This window comes from Oncorhynchus gorbuscha, linkage group LG18 (assembly GCF_021184085.1).
Source record: "Oncorhynchus gorbuscha isolate QuinsamMale2020 ecotype Even-year linkage group LG18, OgorEven_v1.0, whole genome shotgun sequence".
Taxonomy (NCBI): domain Eukaryota; kingdom Metazoa; phylum Chordata; class Actinopteri; order Salmoniformes; family Salmonidae; genus Oncorhynchus; species Oncorhynchus gorbuscha.
This window is the reverse complement of record NC_060190.1, coordinates 82,444,048-82,464,130: the sequence shown is the minus strand read 5'-3', so window position 1 is coordinate 82,464,130 and position 20,083 is coordinate 82,444,048. Positions and strand designations below refer to the sequence as shown.

The 20,083-nt window shown below is 40.4% G+C and overlaps 1 protein-coding gene across 2 annotated transcripts; it reads right to left on the bottom strand.

Moving 5' to 3' along the window:
• Positions 1-2,163: 2,163 nt before the first annotated feature.
• On the bottom strand, positions 2,164-19,759 carry LOC124003333. Of its 2 annotated transcripts, XM_046311490.1 has the most exons (3): positions 19,672-19,741; positions 18,017-18,096; positions 2,164-4,683 (listed from the first exon to the last, which is right to left on the bottom strand). In XM_046311490.1, the coding sequence occupies exon 3, from the start codon at positions 4,623-4,625 to the stop codon at positions 3,717-3,719; it is 909 nt and encodes a 302-aa protein (XP_046167446.1). In that variant the 5' UTR covers positions 4,626-4,683; positions 18,017-18,096; positions 19,672-19,741; the 3' UTR covers positions 2,164-3,716. The 2 variants fall into 2 exon arrangements, with proteins under 2 accessions (XP_046167446.1, XP_046167447.1); XM_046311491.1 differs by lacking the exon at positions 18,017-18,096 and having other exon boundaries at positions 19,672-19,759.
• Between the last annotated feature and the right edge of the window lie 324 nt (positions 19,760-20,083).

Genomic DNA, 20,083 nt, shown 5'->3' with positions numbered 1-20,083 from the left:
CCAAGTTAACAAAACAGATCACCAACCATTTCGAATCCCACCGTACCTTCTCCGCTATGCAATCTGCTTTTCGAGCTGGTCATGGGTGCACCTCAGACCCGCTCAAGGTCCTACACGATATCATAACCGCCATCGATAAAAGACATTATTGTGCAGCTGAGTTCATCGACCTGGCCAAGGCTTTCGACTCTGTCAATCACCATATTCTTATCGGCAGACTCAGTAGCCTCGGTTTTTCTAATGACTGCCTCGCCTGGTTCACCAACTACTTCTCAGATAGAGTTCAGTGTGAAATCAGAGGGCTTGTTGTCCAGACCTCTGGCAGTCTCTATGGGGGTGCCACAGGGTTCAATTCTCAGGCCGACTCTTTTCTCTGTATAAATCAATGACGTCACTCTTGCTGCTGGTGATTCTTTGATCCACCTCTACGCAGATGACATCATTTTGTAATACATCTGGCCCTTCTTTGGACAGTGTTAACAAACAACACTCCTTCCGTGGCCTCCAACTGCTAGACTGTAAACTCTCCTTCCAGACTCACATTAAGCATCTCCACGCTCCAGCAGATGTATTTCACTGGTCATCCCCAAAGCAAACACCTGCTTTGGCCACCTCTCCTTCCAGTTCTCTGCTGCCAATGACTGGAACGAATTGCAAAAATCACTGAAGCTGGAGACTCATATCTCCCTCACTAATGTTAAGCATCAGCTGTCAGAGCGGTTTACCAATTGCTGCAGCTGTACACAGCACATCTGTAAATAGCCCATCCAACCAACCACCTACCTACCTCATCCCCATATTTGTTTTTCTACTCTTTTTCAAACCAGTATTTCTACTTGCACATCCATCGCTCCAAGTGTAAATTGCTAAATTGTAATTACTTCGCCACTATTAGCCTATTTATTGCCTTAACTCATTTGCACACACACTGTATACAGACTTTTCTGTTGTGTTATTGACTGTATGTGTGTTTAACCCATGTGTAACTCTGTGTCGCACTGCTTTATCTTGGCCAGGTCGCAGTTGTAAATGAGAACTTATCTCAACTGGCCTACCTGGTTAAATAAAATAGAAAGGAATATAGTTAAAGTTAATATAAATGGTACAGGAGTTGACACCACTGTTGGTTCCATTGGACAGGGCAAACTAAATCAAGTGCAGCTCCGGTATTTGACATATGATATACTTGACCAAGGAAGTCTGAAAGGAAGTCAAGTATTGATGGTACGTCCACACCCTCGGAGAAGTAGACTCCACACCTCGGAGAAGTAGACTCCACACCCTCGGAGAAGTAGACTCCACACCCTCGGAGAAGTAGACTCCACACCCTCGGAGAAGTAGACTCCACACCCTCGGAGAAGTAGACTCCACACCCTCGGAGAAGTAGACTCCACACCCTCGGAGAAGTAGACTCCACACCCTCGGAAAATTTAGACTCCACACCCTCAGTTTTGAGAAGTAGACCAACTGCACAATCGGAGAATCTGGGAGACACACCTCGGAGAAGTAGACTCCACACCCTCGGAGAAGTAGACTCCACACCCTCGGAGAAGTAGACTCCACACCCTCGGAGAAGTAGACTCCACACGAGTGCAAAGCAAATAACCTCGAAGCAAAATGGCCATTCTGGAGAGGGCTGCAGACTCCACACCCTCGGAGAAGTAGACTCCACACCCTCGGGTATCTCATTCAAATGCCTTTTTAGATTCATTTTATTGAGCAATTTCTGTATAAAATTTAATCCACACACACACTGTACAGTTTTGTTCAGCAAATTTCAACCAACTGCAACAAATCGGACACATCTGGGAGACACACGGTTGGTACAGAAACTGCAGCACTGTGTCATGACAAGAGTACTTATCTATACAAGACACATAGTAACGCAAATAACACAACATATCATACATACATACAAATGGCCATTCTGCGTACATACAAATTGCAGGGCTGCAAACTATGCAGGATCGCCATTTTGAGTAGATAATTACGTTCTTGCGTTGCATACTTGCATGAGGTATAAATTAGGCTTTAAAGATCCCGTGAAAAAATGTATTTGCTGCAAATAAGTGTTGTATAAAACCCATGACCTATTGTACATACATACATACATACATACATACATACATACATACATACCCTGGTTCAAAATAACATGGCAACTTCATTTAGTCATTTTATATCAGTACACTGAAATTAAGATTGGATGGAAACACAAAAAACACATTTTACAGCCATAGTAATCTGCTGTCCTTTTCTCGAAGAACGCCTTTGGCAATCGCAATGACTGGTTGTTTCCTGGCCTGAACGCAACCACTCAGTAACATTTACAATATTTTCAACATATGGCAACAAAGGATCAACTTACGGCCCTGATTTTTGGGCCACAACATGATTCAAAACATTTGAACACTTCACTTTCCCTAACATTAAACCCGACCTAACAAAAACCTTAAACTTAACCCATTCCTTAATTTGACTGTACTTTTGTTCTGCAAATTCTGGGATGGTGAAAATGTTAAATTAAATCCAGATGAAGACGCAGCAAGCCAATACAAATAAAACACTAAAGAGTTGCTAAAACAGAATTATGGATGTTTCACAAATAGCACCCTATTCAGTCCATTACATTTGATCAGAACCTGGGACCCGGGTCAAAAGTAGTGCATTATAAAGGGAAAAAGGTGCCATTTGGGACAGGACCCCTGAAGTAGGCTACCCTTGATGGACTGTGCCACTACAATACAACATGTTCAAACCAAACTTAAAATAAGTAATGAAAACAACATGTCTGAAACCATTCAACTAAACTAATGATGAAAGATGGATCACAAAACACTTTGTGGCAACTTCTTCACAAATGGCCAGATTTAGCTGGTTCCCAGTTAGCACCGATGCAAAGTTAGCATCCGATCTAAAACGAATATCTGTTCCATGTTTCCAATTTTCAAAAGTCTGGAATAATTCTGCAATCCAGGTTCAATAAAATACTTCAAAGATGAAGAGGATGGTTGATGATGCTATTAAATGCTTTGCCCAGAGAAAATACAATTAAATATATATTTTAAAAAAGCCACTACAAAAATACTATTTATTTTAGTTAAAAAGAATAAGGCCATTTTAAACTTAGTCCTGCAATGGAATTGCTACGATTCAAGTGCTTACATTCAGAAAACACAGAATAAATCTGAGGCCGTCAAAGTTTAAACTCAATGAAACAGTCTAGACTACACAAAAGCAGATAAGAATGGCAATCAAATGAGACAACAGGAAGAGCTAAACCAAGAGAAGTCTTGCACATTCATTTCAGGTGACCAAAAATCAGCAAACTGTCGTGTAGGCTAGACCAAATAGGGTAAACATTTTATTTGATTTTTGTTCTTGCAAGAAAAGTGGTCCGACAGTGACACCGTTTACCAAATCTCAAGGTTTACCTCAAGGTACAAAACAGAAGCTCGTAAAAAAATCAACTAAAAATGTGCCCCATTCTGCACTGTAAGGTCTATGGAGTGTCTTTCAAGCACCACCTTGTGTAACTTCTGCGTCAGTCCTGTTGACACGTTAGATCCATGGCATCATCCCGTCGTTGCACAATACAAGAAACATACTTTACTGTAGTCAGACGATGCCGACGTAATGTTCCCCTTCTGGCTCCAACAGTAAAAGTCAAACCTCAGCGTGCTCAGTCAAGCCGTGTTGCAAAATGAACGCTAGGCCTAAACCAAGAAGTCACTGGAGATCTCACGCTGGTATTCTGCTACAGTTTCATATAGCGGTCGTATCTCTATCACAGGGGACAGATTCACCTGCAGGATCCTCTGGGCCTTCCTCCTCAGTTCCTCCACTGTGATGCAGTCGTCCACTTTGACCACCTTCCACCGCAGGCTGTTCTCATCCAGACGACACTGCTCCTGATTGTTCATCACCCACAGAGACTGGTCGTCCCTCCAGGACCGTCTGTGGTTTGACACGTCAATCTTGTAGTTGTAAACTCCTCGGCCGTTTTGATACATCACTGGGGCGGAGTCTCCGATAAGGGCCCCGTTCCATTCCGGACAGGAGGGATGATACCTTTGACCGACCAATGCCATTGCCTTTGGTGTTCTACCCATGTTCTGCAACGGTATCCCTGAAAGTTGAGAGTGAATCTGTAGTCTTGCGGTGTGGCCTCTCGTCAAACCTGTAATGTTTGTTAGTTTCAGACATTGGTGTATCAGTGGAGGTTCAATAGTCATAACCGGAGGTCGGGAAAAGACAGATCCTTTGTGAGATTCTGATGCACTAGTAGTCCACGATGCGTACTTGTTAGACTCCTTCTTCTTCCTTCCCCTCTTCTTGCCTGTCCTTGAGCCCTTGCTAGTCGTGTCTGTACAGCACATCTCTTCTGGTAGTGTTCTGGCTGTACAGGATCTATATCCATAAACATCTTTGCTTCGTAGCACTGTGGGCTTGTGGCCTTCTTCTTTAAGCCCTTGGAGAAAGGTTACTAGTTCCTCGGTGTCCGAGAGATCCTTTGACATGGGGTTGAGGATCTGTAATGTCTCTAAAAGGACAGTCTGTCCAGCCGAGGCGATTCTGGACCAGGAGTTGACGGCCTTCTCCACAATCGGGTCTGTGTAATTCATGACATCTGCCTTGAGGTAAAATGTTTGAGAGCTCCCGAAGTCTGTCTTGCTTTTCACCCTGTTGAGAGAATTGAGAGTAGCAGTTTCCAAGAAAAAAATAATAATTGAGAAGACAAAGTAAAAACGAATGCATGCTTACTGCTGTAGGCTGGAAAGGGTACCTAAAGGGGATCACTTCTATGGGTTGGGACTGAATTCAAGCACTTATTTCAATTGTAAAAGAAGAAACAATGTGACTATCTGCACAAACATGTACGAAAGCTAAACATAAGCAGACTTGGCTTTCCAAGCCATAAATAACTTAATTGTTTAGCTAGTAGGGATGGGCACAAGTACTCAGTCAAGGTTTGTATTCAGTTACCAATGAGTACTTAACATTCTCAAATGCAACCAATTAGCAAGTTGATATAACATTTCAGGGATTGACACAAAGGGTTGCCTTTTTGCCTGAGCAAAGTAAACTGAGCAGTCATGCAAGTTGAGCATGCGCTGAGGTTGCCCTATTGGACAGGTGAAACAAAGACAAATAGAGGTGGGGGGGGGGCGAAAACAACAAAGTGCAAAGAATTACAGTAGCCTAAAGCTGATCTTTCTGGTTCCCCAGTATTGTAAGTGAAAGACCGACAATGTATGGCAGTTGAGCAAGTTGAGCTTGCTCCGATTTTTTTTCTTCCATAGAGTCAACCAAAATACCAAGAATCCGGTTCCTCCTCTGAAAGGAAGGCAATATTGTATATGGCATTTCTGCATGTAAATAGCTAATCATAATAATTTACGGGCAAGTGATCATAATCTTCAGGCAAGTGAAAAATACTCCCGACTTGCCAGACAAAAAAAACAATGTGTTAAGTTAATATATATTTTATATTTGACATTCTTCTAAGTAGCCACCCTTTACATTGATATCTTTGCACACTTGACATTCTCAACCAGATACATGAGGTAGTCACCTGGAATGCATTTAGATTGGCAGGTGTGCCTTGTTAAAAGTTAACTTGTAGAATTTCTTTCCTTCTTAATGCGTTTGAGGAAAATCAGTTGTGTTGTGACAAGGTAGGGCTGGTATACAGAAGATGCCCCTATTTGGTAAAATACCAAGTCCATATTATGTCAAGAACAGCTCAAATAAGCAAAGAGAAATTACTTTAAGACATGGTCTGTCAATCCGGAACATTTCAAGAACTTTAAAGTTGTTTCTTCAAGTGCAGTCGCAAAAACCATCAAATCAAATCAAATTTTATTTGTCACATACACATGCACATGGTTAGCAGATGTTAATGCGAGTGTAGCGAAATGCTTGTGCTTCTAGTTCCGACAATGCAGTGATAACCAACAAGTAATCTAAATAACAATTCCAAAACTACTGTCTTATACACAGTGTAAGGGGATAAGGAACATGTACATAAGGATATATGAATGAGTGATGGTACAGAGCAGCATACAGTAGATGGTATCGAGTACAGTATATACATATGAGATGAGTGTGTAGACAAAGTAAACAAAGTGGCATAGTTAAAGTGGCTAGTGATACATGTGTTACATAAGGATGCAGTCGATGTTGTAGAGTACAGTATATACATATGCATATGAGATGAATAATGTAGGGTAAGTAACATTATATAAGGTAGCATTGTTTAAAGTGGCTAGTGATATATTTACATCATTTCCATCAATTCCCATTATTAAAATGGCTGGAGTTGGGTCAGTGTCAATGACAGTGTGTTGGCAGCAGCCACTCAATGTTAGTGGTGGCTATTTAACAGTCTGATGGCCTTGAGATAGAAGCTGTTTTTCAGTCTCTCGGTCCCAGCTTTGATGCACCTGTACTGACCTCGCCTTCTGGATGATAGCTGGGTGAACAGGCAGTGGTTCTGGGTGGTTGATGTCCTTGATGATCTTTATGGCCTTCCTGTAACAACGGGTGGTGTAGGTGTCCTGGAGGGCAGGTAGTTTGCCCCCGGTGATGCGTTGTGCAGTCCTCACTACCCTCTGGAGAGCCTTACGGTTGAGGGCGGAGCAGTTGCCGTACCAGGCGGTGATACAGCCCGCCAGGATGCTCTCGATTGTGCATCTGTAGAAGTTTGTGAGTGCTTTTGGTGACAAGCCGATGTTTTTTCAGCCTCCTGAGGTTGAATAGGCGCTGCTGCGCCTTCTTCACTTTCTACGCTGTCAGTGTGAGTGGACCAATTCAGTTTGTCTGTGATGTGTATGCCGAGGAACTTAAAACTAGCTACCCTCTCCACTACTGTTCCATCGATGTGGATAGGGGGGTGTTCCCTCTGCTGTTTCCTGAAGTCCACAATCATCTCCTTAGTTTTGTTGACGTTGAGTGTGAGGTTATTTTCAAGCGTTATGAAACTGGCTCCCATGAGGACAGCCACAGGACAGCCACAGGAAAGGAAGACCCTGAGTTACCTCTGCTGCAGAGGATAAATTAGAGTTACCAGCCTCAGAAATTGCAGCCCAAATAAATGCTTCAGAGTTCAAGTAACAGACATCAACAGTTCAGAGGAGACTGTGTGAATCAGGCCTACATGGTCAAATTGCTGCAAAGAAACCACTACTAAATGACACCAATAAGAAGAGACTTGCTTGGACAAGAAACACAAGCAATGGACATTAGACCGGTGGAAATCTGTCCGTTGGTCTGATGAGTCCAAATTGGAGATTTTTGGCCATGTCTTTGTGAGAAGCAGAGTAGGTGAACAGATGATCTCTGCATGTGTGGTTCCCACCATGAAGCATGGAGGTGTGATGTTGCTTTGCTGGTGACACTGTCAGTGAATTAATTTGAATTCAAGGCACACTTAACAAGCATCGCTAACACAGCATTCTGCATCAAGTGGGACTATCATTTGTTTTTCAACAGGACAATGACCCGACACAACTCCAAGCTGTGTAAGGGCTATTTGACCAAGAAAGAGTGATGAGTGCTGCAGACCAAGGAGAGTGATGGAGTGCTGCATCAGATGACCTGACCTCCACAATCACCTGACCTCAACCCAATTGAGATGGTTTGGGATGAGTCGGACCACAGAGTGAAGGAAAAGCAGCCAACAAGTGGTCAGCATATGTGAGAACTCCTTCAAGACTGTTGGAAAAGCATTCCAGGTAGAGCTGGTTGAGAGAATGCCAAGAGTGGGCATAGCTGTCAACAAGGCAAAGGGTGGCTTCTCTGAAGAATCTCAAATATTTTTTTATTTGTTTAAAACTTTTTTGGTTACTACATGATTCCATGTGTTATTTCATAGTTTTGATGTCTTCACTATTATTCTACAATGTAGAAAATTGTAAACATGAAGAAAAACCCTTGAATGAGTAGTTGTGTCCAAAATGTTGACTGGTAATATAAATACAGATACACAGAAATTATTCAGACCCCCTTGACTTTTCCACATTTTATTCTAAAAATGATTACATAAAAAAAAAATCCTCAGCAATCTACACACAACAGCCCAAAGCCAAAATAGCTTAAGACATTTCCACATATTATTATTATTATTTTTAATATATACATAAAGTATTCAGACCCTTTTGACTTTTTCCACATTTTGTTACGTTACAACCTTATTCTAAAGTGTATTAAATAAACAACATTCCTTATCAATCTACACACAATACCCCATAATAACAAACAAAATGTATTAAAAAAATTAACAACTGAAATATTTACATAAGTATTCAGTCCTTTTGTTATGAGACTTGAAATTGAGCTCAGGTGAATCCGGTTTCCATTGATCATTCTTGAGATGTTTCTACAACTTGGAGTCCACCTGTGGCAAATTGAAATGATTGGGCATGATTTGGAAAGGCACACACACCTGTCTATACAAGGTCCCACAGTTGACAGTACATGTCAGAGGAAAAACAAAGCCATGAGGTCAAAGGAATTCTCTGTAGACCACCCGAGACAGGATTGTGTCGAGGCACAGATCTGGGGAAGGGTACCAAAACAGTGACCTCCATAATTCTTAAATGTTAGAAGTTTGGAACTACTAAGACTCTTCCTAGAGCTGCCCGGCCAAACTGAGCAACCGGAGGAGAGGGGCATCTGTCAGGGAGGGGACCAAGAACCCGATGGTTTGTGGAGATGGGAGAAACTTCCAGAAGGACCATCTCTGCAACACTCCACCAATCAGGCCTTTATGGTAGAGTGACCAGACGAAAGCAATTCCTCAGTAAAAAAAAGGCACATGACAGTCAACTTATAGTTTGCTAAAAGGCACCTAAATTGTCTTAGACCATGAGAAACAAGATTCTGTGGTCTGATGAAACCAAGATTGAACTCTTTGGCCTGAATGCCAAGTGTCACGTCTGGAAGAAACCTGGCACCATCCTTACGGTGAGGCATGGTGGTTGCAGCATCATGCTGTGGGGATGGTTTTCAGCGGAAAAGACTGGGAGGCTAGTCAGGATCGAGGGTAAGATGAACGAAGCAAAGTACAGAGAGATCCTTGATTAAAACCTTCTCCAGAGCACTCAGGACCTCCGACTGGGGTGAAGGTTCACCTTCCAACAGGACAACGACCCTAAGCTCACAGCCAAGACAATGCAGGAGTGGCTTCGGGACAAGTCTCTGAATGTCCATGAGTGGCCCTGCCAGAGCCTGGACTTGAACCTGATCGAACATCTCTGGAGAGACCTGAATATAGCTGTGCAGTGACGCTCCCCATGTAACCTGACAGAGTTTGAGAGGAACTGCAGAGAAGAATGTGAGAAACTCCCCAAATACAGGTGTGCCAAGTTTGTAGTGTCATACCCAAGAAGACTGGAGGCTGTAATCACTGCCAAAGGTGCTTCAACAAAGTACTGATTAAAAGGGTCTGAATACTTAAGCAAATGTGATATTTTTGTTGTTGAAATTAGCAAACATTTATACAAACCTGTTTTTGCTTTGTCATTATGGGGTATTGTGATGTCATTATGGGGTATTGTGATGTCATTATGGGGTATTGTGTGTAGATTGATAAGGGAATAAATGATTTAATCAATTTTAGAATTAGGCTGTAACCTAACAAAATGTGGAAAAAGTCAAGGGGTCTGAATACTTTCCAAAGGCACTGTATGTATGCATGTTCCAATAGTTCCTTTGGAAAGTATTCAGACCCCTTGACTTTTTCCACATTTTGTTAGGTTACAGCCTAATTCTAAAATGGATTAAACATTTACATTTTCCTTTATTATATTCTACTACCACCACTCTCATAATTGGAATAAACTAAATGAACACGTAGGCTTCTACTTCCAGTTTATACGTACTATATACATTTTACTGACTATTTTAGAATAGTTATATTTTGTTTGTTTTAAGTCCTGGCCTTCCTCCATTTCTGATGTCAATCCAGTTCGATTTTTATTTTCCATTTATTTTTTAAATGTTTGGTTAAAGGTTCTGAACCTATATGCATTTTATGGACACAGTATATTTAGTCATCTTGGTTATTATAGTCCCACCCCTCCCCTTCATCTCCATTCAACCCCTCCCATCTGTCTCAACACCATCCAGTCCCTTCAGCTCCATTCAACCCTCCCATCTGTCTCTCAACAACCCTCCCAGTCCATTCAACCCCTCCCAGCTCCATTCAATTCCCCTCCCATCTGTCTCTCAACACCATCCAGTCCAATCAATTCCCCTCCCATCTGTCTCTCAACACCATTCAGCTCCATTCAACCCCTCCCATCTGTCTCTCAACACCCTCCAGTCCATTCAGTTCCATTCAACCCCTCCCATCTGTCTCTCAACACCCTCCAGTCCATTCAGCTCCATTCAACCCCTCCCATCTGTCTCTCAACACCATCCAGTCCCTTCAGCTCCATTCAACCCCTCCCATCTGTCTCTCAACACTCCAGTCCAGTCCATTCAGCAGTCCATTCAGCTCCATTCAACCCCTCCCATCTGTCTCTCAACACCATCCAGTCCATTCAGCTCCATTCAACCCTCCCATCTGTCTCTCAACACCATCCAGTCCATTCAGCTCCATTCAACCCCTCCCATCTGAAAGTTCTGAGCCGTTCCTACAGATTGAAAATTAAAAGATAAGCACTTCTGCTCAAAGTATTATATTATTGATTGACTATGACTTTTCAGATCGCCCAGTAGTGCCATCTGCAGAGTTAGCTCCAGGTAGATATTTCAATTCGTCCGCCATTCCTGGACCTGTGACCAAAATCCAGCTACATATGGACATCACCATAATAAATTATCTAATGACTGTCTCTTCGCAGCAAAATCTGCAGATGGTTATAATTTTGCAAGAATTTTGTATAGTAATTTAAATTGAAAAATTCTTAGTCTTGAATCTGGCGTCCTATCAGTTCATAAACCATGTGCCATATAATCAGTACATTGAAAATCTCTTCCCTATTTTTTTTCTTCAATCTATATCTTACGGCTGCCAATTTTTTGGTCCTGAAATGAAATTGGTGCACTTTTTTTATTGATCGCATTTTCTTTAACCAATTGTAGTCTTTAATGCAGGGCCGATAGACAAATTCCTTACTTTTTCCCCCCTTCCACTTGCCTCTTCTATTTTTGCAGTAATGCTGCAATTAGTGTAAAGTTAAAAATAAATCTGACACAGCACTTGCATTAAGGAGAAGTTTATCTAAAGTTCCATGCATAACACTTGAATTTTCATCAACATTTAATGAGTATATTTCTGTGAATTCATATTGGCTCTCTGCAATATCAGTCCATGTTTTGGAACTACTGAATGTAACACGCCAATATAAAATAAGATTTTTGGATATAAATATGAACTTTTCGAACAAAACATACATGTATTGTGTAACATGAAGTCCTATTCGTGTCATCTGATGAAGACCATCAAATGTTAGTGATTCATTTTATCTCTATTCGTGCTTTTTGTGACTCCTCTCTTTGGCTGGAAAAATGGCTGGGTTTTTCTGTGAGACCTAACATAATCGTTTGTGGAGCTTTCGCTTTAAAACATTTTTGAAATCAGACACCGTGGCAACAAGAAATGGTGCCGCTAGTGGAACCCCAGTCCTAGACAGGTTAAGAATAAGTACATTTATATAAACAAATAACCTTAAATTAATTACATTTTCATCTCATATCAAAATGAAAACAAACCAGTAAAATGTTATTTTTCAAAATCTCAACTGTGTTTGTATATTCTCCCATACAATAATCTCACTGCAGTTTGCGAACCCATGGGGTCCCCCGTCAACAAGAAGGGTGTGAACAGCTTGTGTCATGAACAGCCCATAGAAATAGACGTGGCAGCGCATTCCCCAATGCTGGAAGGGGGCCCTGAGAGAAAAGTTTGGGGAACCCCTGATCTAGCTTAGTTTCTTCCAAAAATCAAGCTTCGCTTTCTTATTAACAGTAGAGAGAATCCCCTCCTGGAGCTAGAGCCTTGCTGTGTAATATTTTTTTTTTTTACAGAAAACTGTATAGCATTTTTGAGTTACCTGTTTAACTTTAAGCTGGGATGTCTGTTCTGCAAATAGCTTAGGTCTGACTGTATAAAAATAAAAATGTCTGCAATGTGCTTGTTAGCATTCTCTATGGGATATTACATGTACATGGGGATAGAAAATGTCACCCCTTGTGCTCAATGCCGGTATGACCAAATATCTCAGTATGGCACAAGGTCGGTATAAAAAAAAATGGTATGGAAATCTGGATACCGCTAAACCTAAATGTTAGTGTTAAATTCAGTGATACCCAATCCCTAACCTAGTTAATGAGAAAACAATCCCTAACCTAGTTAATGAGAAAACAATCCCTAACCTAGTTAATGAGAAAACAATCCCTAACCTAGTTAATGAGAAAACAATCCCTAACCTAGTTAATGAGAAAACAATCCCTAACCTAGTTAATGAGAAAACAATCCCTAACCATACCCTAGATAATGAGAAAACAATCCCTACTCAATCCCTAACCATACCCTAGATAATGAGAAAACAATCCCTAACCATACCCTAGATAATGAGTAAACAATCCCTACTCAATCCCTAACCATAACCATAGTTAATGAGAAAACAATCCCTAACCATACCCTAGATAATGAGAAAACAATCCCTACTCAATCCCTAACCATACCCTAGATAATGAGAAAACAATCCCTACTCAATCCCTACCCATACCCTAGATAATGAGAAAACAATCCCTAACCATACCCTAGATAATGAGAAAACAATCCCTACTCAATCCCTAACCATAACCATAGTTAATGAGAAAACAATCCCTAACCATACCCTAGATAATGAGAAAACAATCCCTACTCAATCCCTAACCATACCCTAGTTAATGAGAAAACAATCCCTACTCAATCCCTAACCATACCCTAGTTAATGAGAAAACAATCCCTACTCAATCCCTAACCATAACCTAGATAATGAGAAAACAATCCCTAACCATACCCTAGTTAATGAGAAAACAATCCCTAACCATACCCTAGATAATGAGAAAACAATCCCTACTCAATCCCTAACCATACCCTAGTTAATGAGAAAACAATCCCTACTCAATCCCTACCCATAACCTAGTTAATGAGAAAACAATCCCTAACCATACCCTAGTTAATGAGAAAACAATCCCTAACCATACCCTAGATGAGAAAACAATCCCTACTCAATCCCTAACCATAACCATAGTTAATGAGAAAACAATCCCTACTCAATCCCTAACCATACCCTAGATAATGAGAAAACAATCCCTACTCAATCCCTAACCATACCCTAGTTAATGAGAAAACAATCCCTACTCAATCCCTAACCATACCCTAGATAATGAGAAAACAATCCCTACTCAATCCCTAACCATACCCTAGTTAATGAGAAAACAATCCCTACTCAATCCCTAACCATACCCTAGATAATGAGTAAACAATCCCTACTCAATCCCTAACCATACCCTAGATAATGAGAAAACAATCCCTACTCAATCCCTAACCATAACCTAGATAATGAGAAAACAATCCCTAACCATACCCTAGATAATGAGAAAACAATCCCTAACCATACCCTAGTTAATGAGAAAACAATCCCTAACCATACCCTAGTTAATGAGAAAACAATCCCTAACAATACCCTAGTTAATGAGAAAACAATCCCTAACCTAGTTAATGAGAAAACAATCCCTACTCAATCCCTAACCATAACCTAGATAATGAGAAAACAATCCCTACTCAATCCCTAACCATACCCTAGATAATGAGTAAACAATCCCTACTCAATCCCTAACCATAACCTAGATAATGAGAAAACAATCCCTAACCATACCCTAGTTAATGAGAAAACAATCCCTAACCATACCCTAGTTAATGAGAAAACAATCCCTAACCATACCCTAGTTAATGAGAAAACAATCCCTAACAATACCCTAGATAATGAGAAAACAATCCCTACTCAATCCCTAACCATACCCTAGTTAATGAGAAAACAATCCCTACTCAATCCCTAACCATACCCTAGATAATGAGAAAACAATGATACTCAATCCCTAACCATACCTAGTTAATGAGAAAACAATCCCCCTACTCAATCCCTAACCATACCCTAGATAATGAGTAAACAATCCCTACTCAATCCCTAACCATAACCTAGATAATGAGAAAACAATCCCTAACCATACCCTAGATAATGAGAAAACAATCCCTACTCAATCCCTAACCATAACCTAGATAATGAGAAAACAATCCCTAACCATACCCTAGATAATGAGAAAACAATCCCTACTCAATCCCTAACCATAACCTAGATAATGAGAAAACAATCCCTAACCATACCCTAGTTAATGAGAAAACAATCCCTAACCATACCCTAGATAATGAGAAAACAATCCCTAACCATACCCTAGTTAATGAGAAAACAATCCCTAACCATACCCTAGATAATGAGAAAACAATCCCTAACCATACCCTAGTTAATGAGAAAACAATCCCTACTCAATCCCTAACCATAACCTAGATAATGAGAAAACAATCCCTACTCAATCCCTACCCATACCCTAGTTAATGAGAAAACAATCCCTACTCAATCCCTACCCATAACCTAGTTAATGAGAAAACAATCCCTAACCATACCCTAGTTAATGAGAAAACAATCCCTAACCATACCCTAGTTAATGAGAAAACAATCCCTAACAATACCCTAGATAATGAGAAAACAATCCCTACTCAATCCCTAACCATACCCTAGTTAATGAGAAAACAATCCCTACTCAATCCCTAACCATACCCTAGATAATGAGAAAACAATCCCTACTCAATCCCTAACCATACCCTAGTTAATGAGAAAACAACCCCTACTCAATCCCTAACCATACCCTAGATAATGAGTAAACAATCCCTACTCAATCCCTAACCATAACCTAGATAATGAGAAAACAATCCCTAACCATACCCTAGATAATGAGAAAACAATCCCTACTCAATCCCTAACCATAACCTAGATAATGAGAAAACAATCCCTAACCATACCCTAGATAATGAGAAAACAATCCCTACTCAATCCCTAACCATAACCTAGATAATGAGAAAACAATCCCTAACCATACCCTAGTTAATGAGAAAACAATCCCTAACCATACCCTAGATAATGAGAAAACAATCCCTAACCATACCCTAGATAATGAGAAAACAATCCCTAACCATACCCTAGTTAATGAGAAAACAATCCCTAACCATACCTAGATAATGAGAAAAAAACAATCCCTAACCATACCCTAGATAATGAGAAAACAATCCCTAACCATACCCTAGTTAATGAGAAAACAATCCCTACTCAATCCCTAACCATAACCTAGATAATGAGAAAACAATCCCTACTCAATCCCTACCCATACCCTAGTTAATGAGAAAACAATCCCTACTCAATCCCTACCCATAACCTAGTTAATGAGAAAACAATCCCTAACCATACCCTAGTTAATGAGAAAACAATCCCTAACCATACCCTAGATGAGAAAACAAATCAATCCCTAACCATACCTAGATAATGAGTAAACAAAACAATCCCTAACCATAACCTAGATAATGAGAAAACAATCCCTAACCATAACCTAGTTAATGAGAAAACAATCCCTAACCATACCCTAGTTAATGAGAAAACAATCCCTAACCATAACCTAGTTAATGAGAAAACAATCCCTAACCTAAATACCCTAGTTAATGAGAAAACAATCCCTACTCAATCCCTAACCATAACCTAGTTAATGAGAAAACAATCCCTACTCAGCCCTAACTCAAGTGTTGGGCCTGTCGAGCTCAGTAGAAACAACAGGATTAGATATCCGCTCTTGGGGCGTTGTCTGATTTATACGGCCATTCAGAGACATGTCCTAAACCAACACGTCTGGACTCTCTTTAATAACAATCAACTGCTCGTCATTAGTTCATCTGGTAAAAGGACTGTTTTCAGTTGGCTAAATGATTTATATCATTACGACGCCCTCCCAGCCAACTTGACAACTGTGTGAAGCATTGGAGTCAACATGGACTAACATCCCTGTAAATGCTTTCAACACCTTGTCGAGTCCACGCCCCGACGAATTAAGGCTGTTCTGAGGGCAAAGAGGGGGTGCAACTCAATATTAAGAAGGTGTTCCTAATGTTTAGTACAGTGCCTTGCAAAAAATATTCACCCCCGTGGCATTTTTCCTATTTTGTTGCATTACAACCTGTAATTTAAATAGATTTTTATTTGGATTTCATGTAATGGACATACACAAAATAGTCTAAATTGGTGAAATGAAAAAACATGTTTCAAAACATTACAAACAGAAAAGTGGTGCGTGCATATGTATTCACCCCCTTAGCCTTGAAGCCCCTAAATACGATCTGGTGCAACCAATTACCTTCAGAAGTTACATAATTAGTTAAAATAAAGTCCACCTGTGTGCAATCTAAGTGTCACATGATCTGTCACATGATCTCAGTATATACACACACACACCTGTTCTGAAAGATCCTGAGTCTGGGGCACCACCAAGCAAGGGGCACCACCAAGCAAGCGGCCCCATGAAGACCAAGGAGCCTCTCCAAACAGGTCAGGGACAAAGTTGTGGAGAAGTACAGACCAGGGTTGGGTTATAAAAACATCAGAAACTTTGAACATCCCACAGAGCATTAAATCCATTATTTTAAAAAATTAAAGAATATGGCACCACAACAAACCTGTCAAGAGAGGGCCGCCCACCAAAACTCACGGACCAGGCAAGGAGGACATTAATCAGAGGCAACAAAGAGACAGAAGATGACTCTGAAGGAGCTGCAAAGCTCCACAGTGGAGATTGGAGTATCTGTCTATAGGACCACTTAAAGCTGAACACGCCACAGAGCTGGGCTTTATGGAAGAGTGGCCAGAAAAAAGCCATTGATTAAAGAAAAAAATAAGCAAACACATTTGGTGTTCGCCAGAAGGCATTTGGGAATCTCCCCAAACAAATGGAAGAAGGTACCTCTGGTCAGACGAGACTAAAATGTAGCTTTTTGGCCATCAAGGAAAACGCCATGTCTGGCGCAATCCCAACACCTCTCATTATGCCGAGAACACCATCCCCAGAGTGAAGCATGGTGGTGGCAGCATCATGTTGTGGGGATGTTTTTCATCAGCAGGGACTGGGAAACTGGTCAGAATTGAAGGAATGATGGATGGTGCTAAATACAGGGAAATCCTTGAGGGAAACATGTTTCAGTCTTCCAGAGATTTGAGACTGAGACTTAGGTTCACCTTCCAGCAAGACAATGACCCTAAGCATACTGCTAAGCAACACTCGAGTGGTTTAAGAGGAAACATTTAAACGTCTTGGAATGGCCTAGTCAAGAGGCCAGACCTCAATCCAATTGAGAATCTGTGGTATGACTTAAAGATTGCTGTACACCAGTGGAACCCATCCAATTTGAAGGAGCTGGAACAGTTTTGCCTTGAAGAATGGGGAAAAAAATCCCAGTGGCTAGATGTGCCAAGCTTATAGAGACAAACCCCAAGAGACTTGCAGCTGTAATTGCTCCAAAAGGTGTCACTAAAGTATTGACTTTGGTGGGTGAATAGTTATAGTACACTCAAGTTGTTTTTTAAAATCTTATTTGTTTGTTTCACAATAAAAAAAATATACTGTGCATCTTCAAAGTGGTAGGCATGTTATGTCAATCAAATGATACAACCACCCCCCAAAAAAAATATTTTAATTTCAAATTGTAAGGCAACAAAACAGGAAAAATGCCAAGGGGGGTGAATACTTTCGCAAGGCACTGTATACTAGTAAAATATGGTATACCGCAAAGTAGGGCTGTGACGGTCTTGAAATTTTTGATGTCTTCATTGGTTATCCAAATGACCACGGCCACCAATATAATCATTCTAATAGCAAAACAGACTAAACATTTGTGTATATTTTTTTAACGGCTAATTCTGCTCACCTCCGTTCCTGATTGCATGTGCTGCATGGAGGAGGGGGAGGAGCTTTGCCTAGGCAACGAAGAGTCAGTACAACACCTTGCTGAAATAAGGAGCAACAAAGTTATTACGTTTTTATACTTACAAAAATACACGCGTCATCTTTTTGACCGCCTTCAATCAGCTGTTTGTTCCACAACATAATACCGAAAAGGTACGTTTTTCTCCTTCCATCTCTCCTGATGTTGACGTTACATGAAAACCAGGCTTACTTTTACTTTGCTGCTTTTGGGTCAAGTTTGTAGACTTGAAGTTAACAAATAAATGTAAATTTTAAATTAAGTTATTTTCATGGTCTTCATCAATAATCATTGGGTATATAAATATAAAATGACCTGACAGCGCTAATGTCAAGTGCAGTGAAAATGTGTTATGGTAAAATTCCCTTCTCAGTTAATAATTAGCCTTCAGTCTAGTTTTACTTTAAAAAGGCTTAAATGAGAGTAAACTATATTATTTTCACAAGTATATGAAAACAGACCTCTCAAATGACAAACTATGCTAGTTAGCTATATTTATTAACAGTTAGCAGCCACCCCTAAAGTATTTTCTACTAGCTACCATATCACTTTGGTCAATAACATAGTCTTCAAAAAAGTGTCTTGACGACTCAATATTCAATCAAGGGAGGGAAATGTTCACCGTGCTGAATAGGCTGCCAACCAACTGTTTCCCATGCTGTTCCATAGAGATGTAGGCGATGCTGTCTTACAAAAGGTAGTAGGCTATAATGTGAGCATCCTAGTACTAATCAGAGACTACGAAACAAACTACAAACTCTATGGTGGACCAGTTGTAGCACAGGAAAGCAGTGGGCGCGGCTCACCCCCACAACAGTTGAACAGTGAGATCTAAATGTTGATAATTTTTTTGTGATATACCAAGTTACTTTCGATGGAAAGTAGGCCTAATATGTTATTTATACCATTACACAAGAACACAATCTACGCAAATTGGTGATCTTTCGTAATTCTGCCGAGTTACAAATTGAGAAGTTGTTCACATTTTGTATTTTTTGCTAAACAACTACAGCGGATTATTGCCATTTTGCGTAGTTAAATTTTACTTTTTGCATGTAGTTTGTTTAGTTTTGCGTAGGGTATAAATTAGTCTTAAACGTAATGGATTACTGTTCTTAGAAGTAACGAGTCGTGAATTATTCCACATAACGACCCCAACATTGGTGGTAGCGCCCCTTGTGGTATGGAGGAACAAATCCCCCCCCCATATGAAAACCTTTGGTAACTCCCATCCCAAAACTAGCTAGTTTTAAATTAAATATGACCAAATAAACTTAGTAATAACAGAAAGGGGTTTACAATAAACTACAAACAAAGAAAATCCAATGTATTTTTAAATTAAAATCTCAGTAATAAGACGTAAATTAGACTTCACACAAAGCTAGCTAGCGACAGCCGGGTCACTAGTAGACTGACGTTAACACACACTTCCCTCTCAGTTATCAAGCAACACAGTTTGCTGTGCGATTTTCTGTTTCCTTACGCTTTCCCTGCGTTCAACGCGAAATTGGAGCCCAGAATTGGAGGGAAATGTCATTAGATGAAACACTGACAGCTACCAAGAGACGTACATTTTTTAAATCTAAATAAAACCTTACCTTTCAACGGTCTTAAACAAGCATCATTCAGTCCACTGGCAACTGAAGTCTAGATTAAAATGGCTGCAATGGGGCGAATTGACTCAGTGAAAAGAGGCGGGGATAAAAAAAAAAAAGGAAACTGGGTGGAATGAACACCCATATAAGGAAGAAGGGGCGTTTGTGAACGTTCACCCGTCCAGTAAAAAGGCTGCTTTTTTTTTGTTCGGTCAAAGATTGTCTATTATATCGACAAGATATTCGAGTGACCAGTCTAATAATGGCAATAGATGTCCACAAATATGTAAAGCAGGCGGGAGGAGACGAGATCAGGTGGGACCATTCTAGCCAATGAGACGGCAGATACGCGAGTGCACAACGGGCCATAGATATCGGTAGAGGACTCATCTTTGTATCTGTGCCATTATAGCGT